This window comes from Cyphomyrmex costatus, unplaced genomic scaffold (genome assembly GCF_001594065.2).
Source record: "Cyphomyrmex costatus isolate MS0001 unplaced genomic scaffold, Ccosl1.0 scaffold1211, whole genome shotgun sequence".
Taxonomy (NCBI): Eukaryota; Metazoa; Arthropoda; class Insecta; order Hymenoptera; family Formicidae; genus Cyphomyrmex; species Cyphomyrmex costatus.
In genome coordinates this window covers 103,498-122,139 of record NW_017275187.1, presented here as the reverse complement: position 1 = coordinate 122,139, position 18,642 = coordinate 103,498, and the positions used below count along the sequence as shown (strand labels likewise).

Sequence of the window (18,642 nt, the reverse complement as noted above, 5' to 3'; positions counted from 1 at the left end):
AAGTAAATATTATTAGATAATCTTTACATTCATAAATGACAATACTCTTAAAAATGATTACGATCGTCGTGTTCGTCCTATTTATTTCTTAAACCATACTATGAAATACGGGATTATAACGACAAATTCCAGGACCGTACTCTTGGTACGCCTTCTTTGTGTGACAAACGGTGTAAAATTCTGGATCACTGGCCAGTAATGCACCACCATACCATACTGCACAACGTTGTTTATGATGCGATATTACGCGAACATCTATTGGTTTCGGCTGGAATATAAATAGAATTTAATAAAGTATATTAATTTTCTCTCATAAAAATAAATTATTATTATGATCCTGATATCTACCGTAATGTGGCTGCCGCTTAGCGTTTCACTGAGCTTAAGCCGCGTGTCGACGATTTTCTTAATATCGCGTTGCAATCGTCTACCAAAGTCTTTAAACATGGTGGAGCCACCCGATAATACAATATTACTGTACAATGGTCTTCTAACGTCGATTGGGCAGTTTTGAATCACGTCGTCAACAATTTCATTGAGCGGCGTTGTAAAGTCCGGATTGGAAAACTGAAATATTGAGATATACAGAAAATGTAGGCGTTGATTACAGGTCTGTTCTTTTTAGTTGAATTTCTTGCACGGTTAATCTTCTTTTTTTCCAACGTAGGAAAACGAAGAAAGATGAATTATGCAATATAAGTGCAGCTGACAAGAACAACCTTATATAAATTAATAATTACATGTATATAGACAACTTACTTCGGGATGGAAGAATATTTCCGGTCCAAGAAACCTTTCGTATCCAACATCCACCACAAAAGGTTGTTTGGTGATGTTGTTAATACCTTCATATTTCTTAATTTTTGTGGGATCGCTATCATATTTAGCAAATTCCTTCGATATATCTGGGCATATGTAACAGTATTTCTCTTTGATTGACTTAGCTGTTTCTAATGATTGTTCAGGTGGTATCCCAATCTCTCGTTCCCTCAGTAGACTTTGTATGAAATATGTAATATCGCGACCAGCGATAGGAATGTGCTTTATACAACTTCCTATGACAAAACCTTCTGCCTATAAAAACGCAATAACTTAGATTTCAACACAAGATATTCTGATGTTATGCATTTATATACATACTACTGGAATCACATGAGTTACACCATCTCCGCTATCAACAACGACACCTGTCAAAGTACGGTCCTCTACGTTCTTAGCTGTCCATGAGGCTGCTAAGGCGAGAACAGCTTGCACAGCTATGTAAAGTCCCGGCACATTAAATGACTCGAACATAATTTCCGCAGTGTATTCTCGATTTTCTGGTGTGTTCAAAGGTGGTTCGGTTAAGAGAAAATAATGATCTTCAGGCTCTGACCTGAGATATTTAAAAATGCATTGTTGCAAAAACTTTTCCATCAAATCCCAATCTTCTACTAATCCATGTCTCACTGGATACTACAAATTAAGGATTAAAATATATAAGTGTTAATCATTTAAAAGAAAAAAATCCAATTTTGAATCAAACAAATAGATTGCGAGTAAATACTTTAACCGAATATCCAGTGGCCTCAAAAGCTTCATCCCCAATGTAAGCATCTAGATCTTCCACTCCTTTTGTAATCCTCCTTGCATTATTGTCGCCGACTTTAGCTGTCTCCTTGATAGCAATCGCTGATGGGATAGTCAGCTGTGGTTCCTTATTACCAGCAAATCCAAGTTTTGTGTACCTGCGATAATGCCACGATTAGATAAGGCTCGTTTTTTTAAGTTGAACTTTTTATACAGTTCATATTTCCTCCTTTTCTCTACATGTCGGAGAAAAAAAGAGAAAAAATGAATCGTGAAAAAAGTACAGCTAAAAAGGGCAAGCTAGATTATCAACAAGAGGCACTGAGCGTATCATGATTGTGTGTGGGCGGGAAAATATTTTTATGCACGCCGATACGTTTCCGGCGTGGGATGAAAGGGGTTCTTCAACATAAAGAATGTAAGATACACGTGAATCATCGAGGGGTGAAGGGGGTTTAATTCGCAGTGGGTTGGCCGAAGTTTACGGGTACACAGATCTTTACAAACAATACATAAAGCATAACAGAATCAATTAATCAAATTTATTTTATGGAGAGAAAAGACTCTGATTTATCAATTCTCTTACACTGTATGCGTTATGCAAAAGCTCGTGTTCCGGTCCGAAATGTCATCGATGACAGATCGGTTGACTATTTAACCTAAAACCGACTCCACCCTTCTCCAAAATCGATCACGGCTGTTCTATCGTTCCGGGGTGATGCTTACCCTGTGCCTACGTCGATGACGCACGCGGGGAGACGGCCGAGCATGATTTCGACACTACCGATCGTTCTTATCCCGGCAAATGCCTGACAACGATCACAGCTAACCAAAACGATACCACGCCTCTCGGCAGTCTCGACGCACGGCACGCACGCTAGCGACACCCGGTATATGGCAGATGGCTCCTCGAGATATCGCGATATCGCGATCGCACTATCGCAGCGCACCCAGGAACGAAACCTTCATATTTCTTGCTGTGGTCAGCAGGGCATCTTAAAGGCACCTGAAAGACGATTCGGACTTTTTTTTATTGCCTGGATTACCAAATATTGTATTATCAGTCGGAAATATTTGTAACTACGTGTAGTTCAAGATGCACATTTTGTGCTTGGGAGCGGCATGTTGAAACTTATTTTGCACTATCTGCACCAATTATATTACTTACCTTGCTTACACTTTATCTGACTACCCTATGTATGTATATCAACATATGTTGTACATACATATATACATACATCATTCCATAATTATGCTTTGCGTTGAAGATAGAAGACATTGAGGATTGAACATTTTTGAAGATTAAAATTCGACCTCCCAAATAACCTTACTTCTCATTTGTTTTGTTCTGATCATTGTGATAGAACAGCGAGATTACGAACTCACATGTGTACTTGAGTGTACCGAAGTGTTTGTGTTGTACATGCGTGTAAAGGGTCAAGCCCAAGATCTGTCAAAAATGGGTGTCAAAGACGGTGGCCGATAATGCGGTTAGTATTGTTATAATGTCAAATAATTCATTGCTAATCCTTTTGCATGATTTGACATTTTAGAGAGAAAAAGAGAGAGTTCATGTAAGTCTTTTTAATTTAATAGATACGGCGATGCAGAATATTAACCGTCAAGACGAGGAGTCACTCGTTAAGTTGATTTGAAGTAGATTATCCGACTGCCTTGAAGAATATGGACCGAATCCCGGATGACCGAGGACTTCTGTGTCTTGCCATTTAGTGAAATACGATTAGACACGTGCACAACGCATTTGCCTGAATTACATCCAAAGGTTTGATCGAAGGATGCAAAGGATGCCTGACATTTTTTTGGGAAACAGTGGCACCCTTCATCGTTCCTTGATGTTTATATTGAAGCTCGGTTGGCAGTCTAGATTTCGCTTGCCTGTGCTTCTGGTTATTGTCTTTGTTGCCATGGATTACAGACTGCAGCTAGAGATTGAATTCGGAGACAACACTGACCAACATGATGATCTGTGATTGAAACAGATGAGATCAGATCGATGTGATACTTTTAATTTATGTATCTAATATATTTATATATATATATATATATGTAGCAGAGAAATAAGAAATTTCTACTTCAGTCAAAGAAATATATATATATATATATATATATAAATGCAACCTTACTTGATTATTAGAACGTTCGAAAACGTAGTGTTGACTGCTGACGATCGATAACTATTGTACATTTAAAAAAAGTTTAAATTACAGGTACGATTTTACACTCAGTACTTGTTTATTATTAGCATTTGGACTTGCCAGACTGATATATGCATTAGACTTATGTATATTAATTTAAGAATTTTATAATATATTTAACTTATTATTGTCTTATATATGTGTCTTATAAACATATTTATATTATGAATTATACATTGCCCAAATTAACCTGATAGAGAATAGGGTTTTTAGATAGGACTTTCAATAAGACTTACAGAAAACTTTGAGAAAAGTAGAGATTTTTTATCTCTTAAGAAAATTAATACTAAACTAGTAAGATTAATAAAAGCTTGTGAAATATATGAAGTTACATAAAAGGAGACATCTTCCGACTTTTTATCACTACGACCGTTTTTATTTATGGTCTTCGCAATTATTAAACAGAAGATAAGAAATAAATATAGTAGAAAATTTACGAGAATTTACTTATTGCATGCAAAAATATATTATAAATTTTGAATTAGAAATATGATATGAATATGAGATATCTTTATAGAAAAAAATATATAAAAGGCATACGCATATATATAAGGGGCTTATTTTGTACATGTAATTAACTCTAGCGTATTGTAAATTGTTTGTATGATATGAATTACATTACTTATGTATGAATAAATAAACAGGAGACCATTTATTTTTAGATATTATGCATTACAAGTTTTTTAACATTTATTTATCTTAAGTAAGTCATAGTTTTTAAAACTATATTAATTGATTATACATGGTTTGAAAATAAACTAAGATAAATAATGAGCATATACCACTACACTGGATCTTTTTTGTGAGAAATTGTCTTTAATGTAATTAAATTAAATTAAATTTAAAAAAAAAAGAACCGAAAAACGTTTATTTTAATTTAATTTAATTGAATTATATTAAAGACAATTTCTCACAAAAAAGATCCAGTATAGTGGTATATGCTCATTATTTATCTTAGTTCATAGTTTTTATTTATTATACCCAGTAATAAATGAGAATAACTTGCGAACTAAAAATCTTTAAAAAAAAAACCTAAATTTATGTTTGTATTATCTATGTGTGTATATATTTTTTATATAATACTATTCCGTAATTATAGAAATGATACATTTTTTAAAAATGTTCTTTGAATATTGGTAAAAAAAATATTTGGAAACGTATTTTAAATATTCTTCCTCTTAAAAAATAACGATTTGAGAATAATACATTAAACAAATAATTATCTGTAAACAATTGGATGGGTTAAATATAATTAAAGTATTAATGTATAGCATCGAAGTTGAAGTATTTATTCAAGAAAAGGCAGACATTTTGTCTATTTATCTTTTAATTTTAATTTTGAGCATTGTTCTTTTAAATTAAAATGGTTTATATATTTATTCAATATAAAGTTGAATATATACATTTAACAAGTGTTTTTCTAACACTCGAGAACGTGCAGAAAGATAAAATTTAATTAAGAGAAGAACTATTTTGTTAATAACGTCCGTTGCCATAAATTAGGAATAACAAGTTGAAACATAGAATTTTGTTACTGTAGGATCATTATTAAAAGGGTGTATTCTATAATTACAAGCTATTGTAATTGTATGGTAACTTTTTTAAATTGGAACAGAATCGTCGCTGAAAATAGAGAGCGAATCTCTCGCAAATGTGGTCGGAAAGCCAATCCAGGTCCCGTAGAGAACACTTTTCCTGTCAGGACACGTCCGCCTCATGAAGAAAAAGTAGTACCACGTGCTTCGGCATTTACCAATTCGCTTCGAGAGCATCGCGCTTTTTCTTCATCGGAGAAGAGGCAATTGACGATAAATTTCGCCGACGTTTAGCTTAGTCGATGTGCTCACGCGGTGGGGGTTTAGCCTATATAAACGGCATGAAAATGAAGTTTATCGGTTTTTCTTTACAGCCGCCCCGATGGAAACTAGAGTTCCAGGATGTTCCAGTGTCTTCAGGATTCTCCTTCTGTTCGCTTACTTCGCGTTGCGAACCGAAGCGGCATTTAATCCCGAAAGTTTCCGTGAGTGAATTAATGACAGTAAACAGGGCGATAAAAGATTTAAGTAAACTTAGAAAGAAATGTTTTTTATTATATTGAAAATATATCATTCCGAGATGTTTTTAGAACATTGATTGAAATGTATATTAAATATATTTAATGTGCATTTGGTCTTTATTAAATTTTTTTGTTGAAAACATTTGAGAAAGAACTTGTCTCAAAATGAAGACAGCACTACAAATTGATTGCTTACAATATCTGCCTACATCACATTTGTTGACAGTTTGTTTTACGCATTAAAATTATTGTCTACGTGTACTATTCCGCATAAATATAAAATTAAAATACGAATGTAATTTAAATGCACACTCGTATATTACATTATTGTTTATAGATCGATTGCCTACAAGCATTATTCTCTGCTTTAAAAACAAATTCTCTTTTAAAACACAAATTTTCTACTATAAAAAACAAATTTTTTAAAAATACAAATTATTTCCTTACATAATTTCATCTTAATTTAATTTATGTTTGTGCGCAAAAATGCTTGCAGGCAATTTGTAGGCGATAAAATTGCCTTTTTCTCTTAATTTTGTATTTATATGCAATAATACATAGATAGGCATTTGAGCTGTAGGTAATAACTTTTATGTGCAAACAAACTGTCAGCAAATGTGATGTAGGCAAACGGAGCCCATACTCTTACACTTTAAGTATCAAACGATAAAATCGACTATTCTAGAGCAAAAACTAGTCGCCCTACAAAAGGTTCTTGACTACATGAACAACAGACCAGAGCAGATGAATCTGGACGCTGCTTTCGGTGTAACCTTAACCGAAGGTAAAGAATCATTAATCCCTAATTAAAACCAATACGCACAATATGTTATCAATAAATTATACTATCACATATTTTTAAGAGAAGTTTAGCAGATTAAGATTTCTAAAATATAAAGCTTGAGTTAGAAGCTAAGAATTTTAATTTTGTATTAAATATATAAAAATTTACACATATTTTTGTGATACAATTTTAAATCTGTCGCTATAAATAAAATAGCTAATTTGGTGGCGGCGCTCCTACATGAAAACGTCCAATATTTGGAAGACAAATTCTTCATCGCTCTCAAAGAAATGGTTGTACTATCCGATTTGACTCGAAAACATTTGATGAAGATTATTACCCCAAAGAATGAAACTAAATTTTTAAGTAAGTACATATAATAAATATATAATTAAACACAGGAAAACAAGGATTTTATCTCCTCTAATGTATTTTACTTTTTTGCACATTTTACATATTTGAAGTTCATGGGTTTACGAAGAAGATAAAAGTGTAAATAATTGTAGAAAAATGTAGGAAAGCTTCTTTAAAAGAATGTGTAAAAAATAGATTTGAAACACTAAAAATATCGCTTTCAACAATATTTGCCTTTTAAAATTACATTAATTCTTTAAAATTGAAATTAAGAATTTCCAAAATTACTTTTTGTATTTAAATTTATATCGTTAGAAAACGATATCAATTTTTTAATTATTGATTAATGCTACCGCTTATCACATTATCGGTCAAGTTTTGTGAAGTCTAAAGTTTTACAGTGCTATCGACTTTAAACAGTCCCAATCAGTGGATAAAACCTATATCGTGGACGAGAGTTTTTTCAAAATCGAGATCCCATCCCCGTCGGTTAAGCTATCAGGAAGTTATTCGATCGATATGGCATGGAACGCCCACTGAAACGGAAAGCGATCAATGTTTAATCGAAATTGTGCGTAGCAGTTTAAAGGGAGAATGCGAGATTCCTGTTGCTTGTGTCGCCACATTAATAAAGGATGATAATACTACCGGATATCCTCTTACGCACAGACTGCTCATCGTTCAAGTTGCTAAAACAGTAAGATGCTGGGAAACTTTAATTATTACATCGTACATTTATTTATATATTACAACATTCGTGTATCACGCTCATGAGGAAAAAAGGCAATTTTTTCAGGCATTTTTACATTTATCTCTGTACAAATTTAATTAATAAAAAGAGATTGGTTTTAGCTGGGATGCGAAGAGGTCATCAATAAAACGACATCGCTGTCCTCCTTAGTGTCCGCGTATTGTGCCAGGATCTTTGAGGATTTCATTAATCTCGAATCATGGAGCTTCCCGAACATTACGCGAGATCTCATGTTAGAACAAGGTAATCGTGCGTGCAATAAAAATATTTGTATTTCGTACATTAATTCTTTAATTGCAGCTTATGTTTCGAACAAAAACCGACCACGCGCGCCCTAACGAAAATAAAAATTGGAGTATATGTTATAAGTCGAAGAGAAAAGTAATAATAGCGTAAACGAAGCTTCCAGAAGGTAAAGACTGAGACAACAAAAAATGCCTCTTGTTGTCTCAATTTTTGCCTTCTAGACATTTTGTTTAAGCTTCTGTGACTTCTCCCTTTGCATTTCACTTATACTTCAATTTTTATTTTTGCCAGGACGCAATATACTCTCGAATAGACGAATTTTTCATTGACAATAAAGAGTATATCTGTCTTTCGTAGTGAAAGGATTAAGTAAAAGAAAGTATGTATGTATGTATGTTATATAAACAAAATATGAAAAATATTGCGTGCCTTTCTTTATCTTTTTAGTCGTTTTATGCGGCATGGAGGGTTACTACGAATTCGTCGATAAACATTATGAAGATACAATACTGAGCTGGCCTCACTGGAGCGGCTGTTTCGGTGTAATCGAGTAATTATCTTTGCATTAAGAATATGTCTTTTTAACAAAGCTTCTAATTATGCAATTACAATATTATCATTATATGTCGTAATTAATTGTTACAATTGATATAAAATATATAATTGCAATGATAAATAAATATGTCGACTTCAGTTAAATAGAATGTATTTAATGTATTTATGTTAAAGATTTTACATGCATTTATCAAATATTTTGCAAGAAAATTATCGCAAAGTATGAATTATGTTGAATGTTTTAGATCTTCAAACGAACATCAAATCACACGGCGATCATCTTCAACAACCGACTTTGGCTGTAATAATCATACAACAAGCCTTGCTGCTGCGAGTCTCGCCGTATTTATTCGAGAAAATATAGAAAATGCTCTTAGTCAGCCTTAAATCTCTCTTATTTATAAAGAGCGCTTTTATATCCGACTTTTATTTCTTTCTATTGTATTACGGATTTTTTGTTGAAGTTTTTTTCATTACAGCTTTACAATTTTTTACAAGAAAAAAAATATCTTTTATTTTTAAATGGATACATAATCAACTTATACTCCTGATAAAAAAATATAATTAAAAAGGATAAATATAATAAACGTATTTGGTAAAAAATAATGTGTTGCTCAAAAAATTGTATTTTGTAGAGCTGAAATATAATTATATAATATATAGGTATATAATGTGCAGCAGATACATATTTTGCAAAAGAATTTATTTAAAGAGATATGGTTTTAGAATTTCAATAGGTATTGAAAAAAAACTAATTTGTTTGTAGATAATAAATAGTATTTATTAAGATTGGAAAAGAGATACAATGGCACACGTTCTAAGGAATGAAAAATTAGAATAAACAGTTAAATTATGAGTCTATTTTTCTAATGGTATTATGTGAAAACTTGTTTTATTATGTGCGTCGCACATTTCTGCGCGTTTTTTCTCTTTTACAAATTAAATAAAAAGTTAAATAAGGACGGGAATTAATTGCCTCACTAACCCATATAAATTATATCTTATTATTATTATTATTATTATATTATATATATTTCAATGATCTGAGAAAGAGGCAGTGTTTTTCTTTGACGAAAATTTATCTCATAAACTATCGCTCTTACAATAATATAAATTAATTTATCGAGAGATTCTCAATTCGCTAATCTTCTATTATCTATTACATCCCTGTTTTGTTTAAGCCTAGACGATTAAATTAATAATCTCTTAATTAAAATGTTACTTGATTATTGAATTTAATTAATAGCGTGGCATGTTTTTTTAATTTTTACTAATTCCTGATTAATAATTGCACTTGGAATATTTGACATTTTAGTTGTTCGAAAGCAAAACTCTTTAAAATTACGGGAGTATTTATTCGATCGTTAAACTAAATAATGTTAATTATATAATAAATATGATCTATTGTAAAAATGTCCTAGTTTACGCTTATTTTACGCAGATTAAGGGATACTTTTGCGAAGTATCCGGTCATGTAAATCGAAATATATCGTGCTTTGGTGCAAACTATGACGAGAATATCTTTATAACGCCATTTATTTAGATTATAATTAACAAAAAGATATTCTCGCGTCGTTAGATAAATAATGACTGTAAGAAAAATTGGCTTTAACCCGACATCATTCAGCGAATCATACGGAAAGAATAGTTTTGCTGAAGTATCTAAAAGTTTAGTTAGATCTAAAAATAATTTTATTTGACTGTAAAACTAATTATACATTAAAAGAGCAATTCGATTTAAGAATCTAAAAATTCAGCTAATTAGAGATCTGAAAAATAATTTTACTGGACCATCAAAACAATCAGATTCCTACAATAAAATTGATTGCAAGAATATTAAAACATTTTACAGCATTATTCATCATGCTTACGATTACTGCAAAATTATTTTGATCGTCCACAAAATTATTTTCTGTATCTAGCCAAATTTTTAGATTCTTTAGAAAAATTGTTCTTTCAGTGTATAAGACATTCAAATTGATTAAAACGTCAAAACTTTTTATAATATTGCTCATCATGCTTACATATTATTTATATAAATATTTTTATCATGAAAAACAAAATTGTTTTTATATTTTCAATCTACCTAAATTTTTATATATTATACTTCAGCAAAATCGTTCTTTTCGTGCAGAGGTACGTATTATTGGCGAAAACGACATAAACCGCCGCAACTTGCAACCGATAGTAACAACGTGTCGTGAGTCGACACGAGTTTATAAATGTTTATACGTGCGGTAGCGGTTGCTGCGGTCGTCATGCCGTTCTCCAGCCACGATCGCTTTCGCTGACAGGCCCCTGCAATCGTGCATCTACACATTCAATCCTGCCCTCATGCTCGTCGGTAATTGTACGGCTTTCCATAAGGACCTATTCTTTTGCTCATCTTCTCGATCTTTAGTTGTTGGAAATAGCTATACACCACCAGCCACATATACGTATATATTGCTGCAAAAGGTTAAAATACTGTTACAAGTTGTCTTAATTGTACAAACATGCTTTCAATGTCTATCAATTTCTTTGATATAAAAATATATTAGTTCATTTCAGCTTGTTGTTGAAAACAGACGGGTTTTATAATTGAAATCAATGTTTTTATATTGTCAATAGTATTGTGACCACAGACTTCTGATGAAACTATTAAACTTTCATCAGACTTCTATGGTCAGACTGACTATCTTCTGATTAAAGACTATTCTTTATAGATTTCTGTGGTGGTGACTTTAATTATAATTTCTTTAGGACTTTCAATTATTTTCTCAATTTTTAATGATAAAAAAAAATAAACTGTCTCCTTTAAAACATTTTTTTCTGAGTAAGCACCATTTTATTATTGAAGATTCGCGATGATATTTGAAGCGCAACTGATGTTAAATACTCACCGACGGCAATTGGGCCGAATACGAGCCAAAGAACGCCGTTAAGAACTTCGCCATTTACTAAGAACATAATTGCAGTGTAAAGGACGCTTACAAGAAAGGCGACTGCCAGCATAAGGCCCAGAACCACCCATGGAAGCATCATAAATGTGTTTTTCTGTAAATCCAAACCGATCATCTCATTAGAATTATTTATATAAAATAATACTAGATAATAAATAAATTAAGAAAAATATGCATAAATATGTTTCTCGATTTTATATATACATTATATAATATATACAATGTGTAAAAGTTATCAACTTTTATACATTTTTATACATTTATTATTAAATTTTATAGTCAGTAAATAAATTTTATAATTTTTCTGAAGAATATTTAGTGACTTATGTTTGCAGTTTGATAATTTTAAATGTCTTCTGTAGTTTTATGATCTTTTGCAATATTTTATTGTTGCATTTAGATATACCATCAATATTTCCTTACCCTTACAGCACCGATTATAAGTAACGTAGAGATGAGGATGGTCATGCAGAGGTTGATGGCAAAGATGATCTTTACGGCCGTCTTGTCTAGAATGTCGATGATTATCGTTTTCCATTCTACGTTCGCCGTGAAGATCAGGATCAGGAAAAGCACAGCCAGTACCTGCACGAAACCGATTTGCGTAGTAATTGAATCACGTGCGAGCTGGAAACATAGAAATGGTGTACTTACGATGCCACATACTCCACTGAAAATTGTTCCCGTTTTCAGGGAACAACATCTGCAACAGGTTGTCAGCTGCATTCTAAAATAAAGAGAAACAATTCCATTATTTTATCGAATTAATATTACTATTTATTAATATTACTATTTACAAAATATTTAAATAGATAACAAATATGTATTATTTTATCATCGCGAATATAATTTATGTTTTATGTAAATTTTTGCGATATTTTTCTGATATCGAATATTAATCAATTATAGTCCTCTCGCTTTCTATCTTTTATTAAATCCGGAAAACATTAACCTTATATAATGAATGTAAAATTGCTAAAAGTGGTATTTGTTATAGTTAAGAGAAATAAATTCCCAAGAAATACGCCGAGTAAAAAAACGAATGAAAATTACTTTATTTTGACACCGTAAAAGTCAAAATGATGATTTCTACTCACAAAATGTGACTGTTTATTGTTAAAAATAGAATGAAGGGGTGAGCGTTCTTTTAATCATTAACTTTTGGGAGCATCGATGGATATAGAAAAACTGCGCTTTTAATATACTGATATATATCGAATCTTTTCGCGACATCATTTTGATCGAAATAGAACAGAATAAGCTTTGCATCATAAATTCACCACACCCGCACCTCACCCACCAATTGCGGATGATGACGCAGTGGATTACGGAATATTGGGCGATGATGCGACAACGTGATCCATTCTCGCAGCGACGTATCGCAACATCGCGCGCGAGAAGTTAATTCGTGTTATGTTGAGAATAAGGGAAATTTGGGTCATTGGCATGTGCCGCGCGCTCGCTTCTATTTTAGACACTTAAGCGAGAGTCGTGTATTCGCCGTCGCTGACCTTCCTTCCGGCGTTTATTATTATTTCTCTAACACTCAGGGATTCGATATCCGGAGGCAGAAGATAGATACATCCTCTACGGATAGTAAAAAGACATGACACGTGCAGATTATATATAAATTTTAAATACTTTTTACGATCTTAAGATAGGGATCCGAAATTACCCTCAAATTTGAGAATCACTTTGGGAGTCATTTTGAGGATTTTTTAAGGGTTTTTTTTTTCGTAAGGGTTTCTGCGGTTATTTTTAAAGTCACATCGTACACTGTTAAATTCATAATGTTACATTATATATCTACGTAATTTGAGCTACTTTTATATATTTATATGTAGGTCATTACTTCCTCCAATATGTCGTTAATTTGACTAAAATAATAGGGCTAAACAATTTTGTTGCTTTCCAACAACAGACATAGTGTATCATAGTGATCATTTCATCTCTGTTTAACATTAGCAAACAATGTAATGATTCACTATGTTACACTGTCATCTGCGTCATGGAAAACATTCTTTATATAATTCAAAAAAATATAATATTTAGTTTGACTAAACTTTATTATTTATTTAAGCGCATACATCAATAAGTGGGTGTGTGTAAACGTTGTTTACTTTGAAACTCATGAGCACTAAAATAGATTGGATTGATTTATCTACATTTTGACATAGATAGAAAATAAAAATAACAAAATGTTATTTAACTCAAGGGATTAGAATATCATTGCTCCTTTGATATTTAATTAATTTAATAGTATTCACAGTCACCGCATAAAACGGAGTTCGTTTACCATTTTTGTTCAAGCGAATAGAAACAGACGAAGGTAGGCGTGTTTTGCTCGGATTAATATTTCTTTGCGCCTGTCTCCGATCTGAGGTCGGCCCGAGAACTTCAGGATCGCCACACAAAATCGCGTACACACGGCCGCGGCTACGTTCGCCGACCAAGTTCGCTCGAGGTCTTCTTATCCCCATAAGGAAACGTCTCACGGTTCTACGCCGTTTACTTCGCGAAAAAAGCCACCACATCACCGTCGAATGATGACCGGCCGATTAAGATTACCTTGGTAGTTCATGGTAAATTGACGGTTGTACTTGACCGACACTCGAGAGCGTATAGCTCGAAAAAAGCGTCAGACATTAAAAGGCCTTGATACCTATCTCGGCCATCTCGATTCGTAGCGACAGAAGGAAGAAAAATTGCAAAATATTTCTTGTGTGTTTTGTAAGATGATCTTTGAAGGTCCAAAGCGAATTTACTAAACAGCGTGAAGACTCGCGGAACTCATTGCCAGTTTCATAGACGTTAAACGGAAAATATGGAACAATTAAATGACACGGTTAATTAGCGACGAGAATTGTTTTACACAGTGTCGGACTGATCAACGGAGAATTTCTAGAGCATTTTCTAAGGTTTATAGCTTATCGAGCTACAACCGGTTTCGGATTTTGTTGACGAATATAGTTCGCACAGGAATGCATAAATTTTACATGAATTTTCTCACTTCTCTTAAATGTTATAATGGGCGATGACGAGTGTCACTATATACTGGACCTTCAACATTTTATTAGAGAACATATATAGAAAATATTAAAGCATTAGACCAGATGCATATCTAAAAAAATGTTAGCAACTAGCTTGAGTATACATATATAATATAATTATTTGCATGATTCATCACAATTATTTTTAATATTGAACAAAGTATCTTTTAAATATTACATCAAAATAATTTAAAATAATTATTTCTACATTTGCGTTTAGCTAAGTTTTTAGATACTTAAAAAAAAAAAATCGTTCTTTCCACGAGAAGAAATAAAAGCTGCAATCTGAGTGAAATAATTATAGAGATGATGATGTATCACTTTGTATGACGGAAACTTCTAAAATTACATTCGTAATTCTCGTAACGCAAGTTGCCCCTTGATAATAGACAAGACCACTGCTCGGAGGTGCATCCCGGAAGAATGCACTATGCGCCGCCCGCTGAAACGCGCGATTCTATCCGGCTTGCGCAAAAAGAGATTGCGTCACCACACAAGAGATCACTGTGAAGCTCAGAGATCATTTTCCTAAAGGGAACGAGCGTTTTAAATGTCGGTATTATACCAGTCTGTGCTTCAAGCCATCGCGATAAACGAATATTACGCGTTTGCGTAACCGTTTCAGAAGGCATTGATTATTAAGTATCATAAGTAGCACAAGTATCAATTATGAAAGTAGAAAATATAGGTACACATTTACGTAAAATTATAAACCAATAATGGATTCGTGTATGCTTGTGTAAATTTATTAATAAATAATAACATTTATATTCCGAATGAAGTGTCGATTGACTTCAGCTTCGATACACGCGTTTAAAAAAACATTTCGTGCTTTGTAAATCACATTTTATTAAAACAAAATTAAAGTATTACATATTGATTCTCTTTAACTTCTTTGGAGTGGAATCTCACTCTAATGAATGGAAATTGTGAATCAATAATGGATTCATACGCTTGCGTAAACTAATTAATTAATAATAACGGATATTTGCATTCCGAATAAATCGATTAATTTCAGCTTCAATACACGCGTTTAAAAAACATTTCGTGCTTTGTAAATTCTGTTTTATTTTCTAAAAGAGTAGCTGAATTTTCAATCTTTAAGAGTGAAATCTTACTTTTCAAAGTAATAATTTACTTATAACTTTAAAAGTTTTAGAGAATAGATGCGATACTTAATGATTCTGATGCAAGCATTAGTTTGCATTTTCATTTACGATGTACACGCGGTGACGGTCGAACGTTTACCGCGAACACACACTTACGAATATTATGCGACAAAGATAACGAAAAGAAAAATTGTTGCTGAAGACATTGTCGCAATCGACGCGAATACGATTGGCATGTTACATGCGTGCGATTGACGTTAAATTTAGGCGATGAGTAAGCTACGCGCAAAAAACATCGTTTAAAAATATACGATACTATTCGATCGGTCCGCTAAATCGGCCAATATGGGTTTTCTTGACCCAGATACGGTAATTAATCAGGAAGGAAAGGAAAGGGACGGGCTCCTTGTCGAGATATTTCGCGTGCGTTCCATTCGATAGTCAATTAATGTAAGAAGAAAGGGTGCGGTGTGTCATGAGAAGCAAAGAATGAAGAAGATCGATATACTCGACTACTAAAGTTAGGCTGCTTTAAAAACTATTAATCGATAGTTTTCATTAAAGAACAAGTAAAGAAAGAAACAAATTGGTTATTCTTGCAATATCAAAATAAATTATAGTATTTTAGGTTTCTATTGTTGTGTGTGAATAGCAATTTTTTATTTATTAACCAGAACAACTTGCGCTATATCGTGTATATTACTGCATTAGAATATCTAAAACTTTAATTATATTTAAATTTAAATTCTAAAAATAATTTTATCAGACCGTTAAAATAATTATGAAGGAAACTTAAGCATGTTAAAATAAATTTTGACATTCTAGCAGCTGGCATATATAAACAATTTCGACAGTCTAATAAAATCATTTTTATATCTGGCTAACTTTTTAAATGTTTAAAAAGAACTGTTTGTAAAATTTTGGAAATTTTCATTATAAGAACATTCAAATAAGTGATTTATTGTTACATTAATAATATTGTACTTCAGCATTTCTGTGTTTGATACGCGATTGAGGAGACGCTGCTGCGCATTTATGCGCGCGAATAACAGTAGATTGATTTTGTAAATCTTATCAGGTCTGTCACGAGTCTTGGAAGATCTCCTACTATAATGATGTTAATAAGCCATCGTGATTCCGCGAAACACACACAAAAGTCGTCTCGCGTCAGTATTTTGTACGGATGCGAAAAATGTCAGTGTCAATTAAGTAATTTATAAACACCTGCGTATACAAAAATACATACATCGTTGTCGACAAGCCACAATTGCTTTATACATATATAATAATACATATATAAAAAGCGTAAATTACGATACAAGTAAGACGTCTTTTCCAAGTCACGCGTATTTACGAAGCACATCTACAGATTTTGCTATGCGAAATTGCACATATTTTATTTTTATACCTCAGTCACGATTAACGTGCGACCTTCCTTTGCCTCGCGCACTTCAACGCGATTTCTTGTGCTTTTACGACTTTTGCGAAACTTTTCTTCGGAGTTCGTCAAAGTATTTTTTTAAACTCTATACATACATACAATACATGTATACATATATGAAATATATGTTTATAGTTGTTTTTATTAATTGGAAAATATAATAAATTATAATAATAATAATGAAGAATCACAGTAATATGATAGATCCGTCAAGTCAATAATTTAAACGATTTAGAATTAGCGATCGAACGGTAAGAGCGAAAGTTAAGTTCTATACGAATGCAATTGTCGGGATCGAGCTATTACACTGTAAAACGCTCTCTGAATGATCAGTTACATCACCATCCGAGCCTCCTTATTGTTTACGCATCACCGTTTACATTCTGTTACCTTTTGTCATCGACAATTTGACATTTGATCGACCGTTCAATTGAAAGAAAACGTTGTCTTATTATAACATTGCGTATCAAACATTTGCAACCCGCCAATAATACAATAACAGCGCTAAATGTCATCCAATCATAGAATTTCGCGGGAGGAAGGTATCGGGGATTCGCGATCGTTCGCGTACTCACTTTTCTTCGGGGAGCACGAGATCCTCTCTCTTTTCCCTCGGGATCGATTGCCACAGGTGCACCGTGCGTGCCTATACACGGGAAAAACGTACGCGGATGCTGCACACGAACGAGACCGCGGAACGTGACGTGACGCGATGCGACGTGGCGCGGCGAGGCGAGAGAGACGCGGTAAAAGATCGCACGCAGGTCCAGCACGCGCGCGCGTTCCGCTCGCAATAGGAGATGACCAGAAACTGTGCCAAGAACAGTGCCGCGGCGGCCGCGCCAAACCGCGATGTGGCATACACCTACGACGTCGTAACACACCTACATCGCGGTGCCACGGGTGTACCAACACACCGCGCGGCGACGGGGAGGCCTACGCGCGCGTGTCGGTCCCGCGGTGCGCTACCGCGACTTACGCGAACGGCGTGTATCGCGATCGCGAGATATGCGGTAGAAAAGAGCGCGGGGCTCTCGAGAGTATAGAGTTCTGGATGCGGACCAGAGCGGCGCGCGATCCTTTTATCTGAGCCGAGAATTTTCCTTGTCTCTGTCGTCCAAGTAATCATAATATAAGAGTATATGTACTCTAAATCTCGTGGAGTGAAATCTCACTCAAGGAGACTAAAAATTGGGCCAGTCTTGAAAAAGAGTGGAAATACCACCACTGTTTTGAAGTGAATCTCATTTTAAAAGAGAGTAAATCTCTCGCTTTTAAAAAAGAGTGCAGGTAGATTTTCACTCTTTTTCTCAAGACTGACTCAATTTTTATAGTCTCCTTGAGTGAGATTTCACTCCACGAAATTTAAAGAGTATATACAAGTTGTGAATAATAAGTAATAAGCTTAGTAATTGTTTAAATATGACGTGATTGTTGTCAAACATGATAGACTTTTGCGCTACACTGGCTACATCCGGAGTTCTACTCGAGAGAACGCTCGCCCGCGCGATCGCGCTTTTCTTTCTTATATATATACGAATCGCTCTCCGCGCGAGACTTTATCTCCGC

The 18,642-nt window shown here is 33.6% G+C and overlaps 3 protein-coding genes across 3 annotated transcripts; 1 reads left to right on the top strand and 2 right to left on the bottom strand.

The window, feature by feature from the left end:
- Positions 1 to 61: 61 nt before the first annotated feature.
- On the bottom strand, positions 62 to 2,425 carry Arp3 (Actin-related protein 3). The gene is made up of 6 exons (XM_018547350.1): positions 2,296 to 2,425; positions 1,547 to 1,727; positions 1,141 to 1,455; positions 760 to 1,074; positions 349 to 567; positions 62 to 268 (listed from the first exon to the last, which is right to left on the bottom strand). The coding sequence occupies exons 1-6, from the start codon at positions 2,337 to 2,339 to the stop codon at positions 89 to 91; spliced, it is 1,254 nt and encodes a 417-aa protein (XP_018402852.1). The 5' UTR covers positions 2,340 to 2,425; the 3' UTR covers positions 62 to 88.
- Positions 2,426 to 5,702: 3,277 nt separating this feature from the next.
- On the top strand, positions 5,703 to 9,005 carry LOC108779889 (UPF0764 protein C16orf89 homolog). Its single transcript, XM_018547425.1, has 7 exons — positions 5,703 to 5,805; positions 6,527 to 6,625; positions 6,842 to 6,991; positions 7,381 to 7,676; positions 7,832 to 7,973; positions 8,424 to 8,526; positions 8,777 to 9,005. The coding sequence occupies exons 1-7, from the start codon at positions 5,703 to 5,705 to the stop codon at positions 8,916 to 8,918; spliced, it is 1,035 nt and encodes a 344-aa protein (XP_018402927.1). The 3' UTR covers positions 8,919 to 9,005.
- A 1,643-nt stretch (positions 9,006 to 10,648) lies between these two features.
- LOC108779874 (uncharacterized) lies at positions 10,649 to 17,911 on the bottom strand. Its single transcript, XM_018547400.1, has 5 exons — positions 17,649 to 17,911; positions 12,128 to 12,200; positions 11,897 to 12,058; positions 11,414 to 11,567; positions 10,649 to 10,979 (listed from the first exon to the last, which is right to left on the bottom strand). Exons 2-5 carry the CDS (start codon positions 12,197 to 12,199, stop codon positions 10,864 to 10,866), a joined length of 504 nt encoding a protein of 167 aa, XP_018402902.1. The 5' UTR covers position 12,200; positions 17,649 to 17,911; the 3' UTR covers positions 10,649 to 10,863.
- Positions 17,912 to 18,642: the final 731 nt, after the last annotated feature.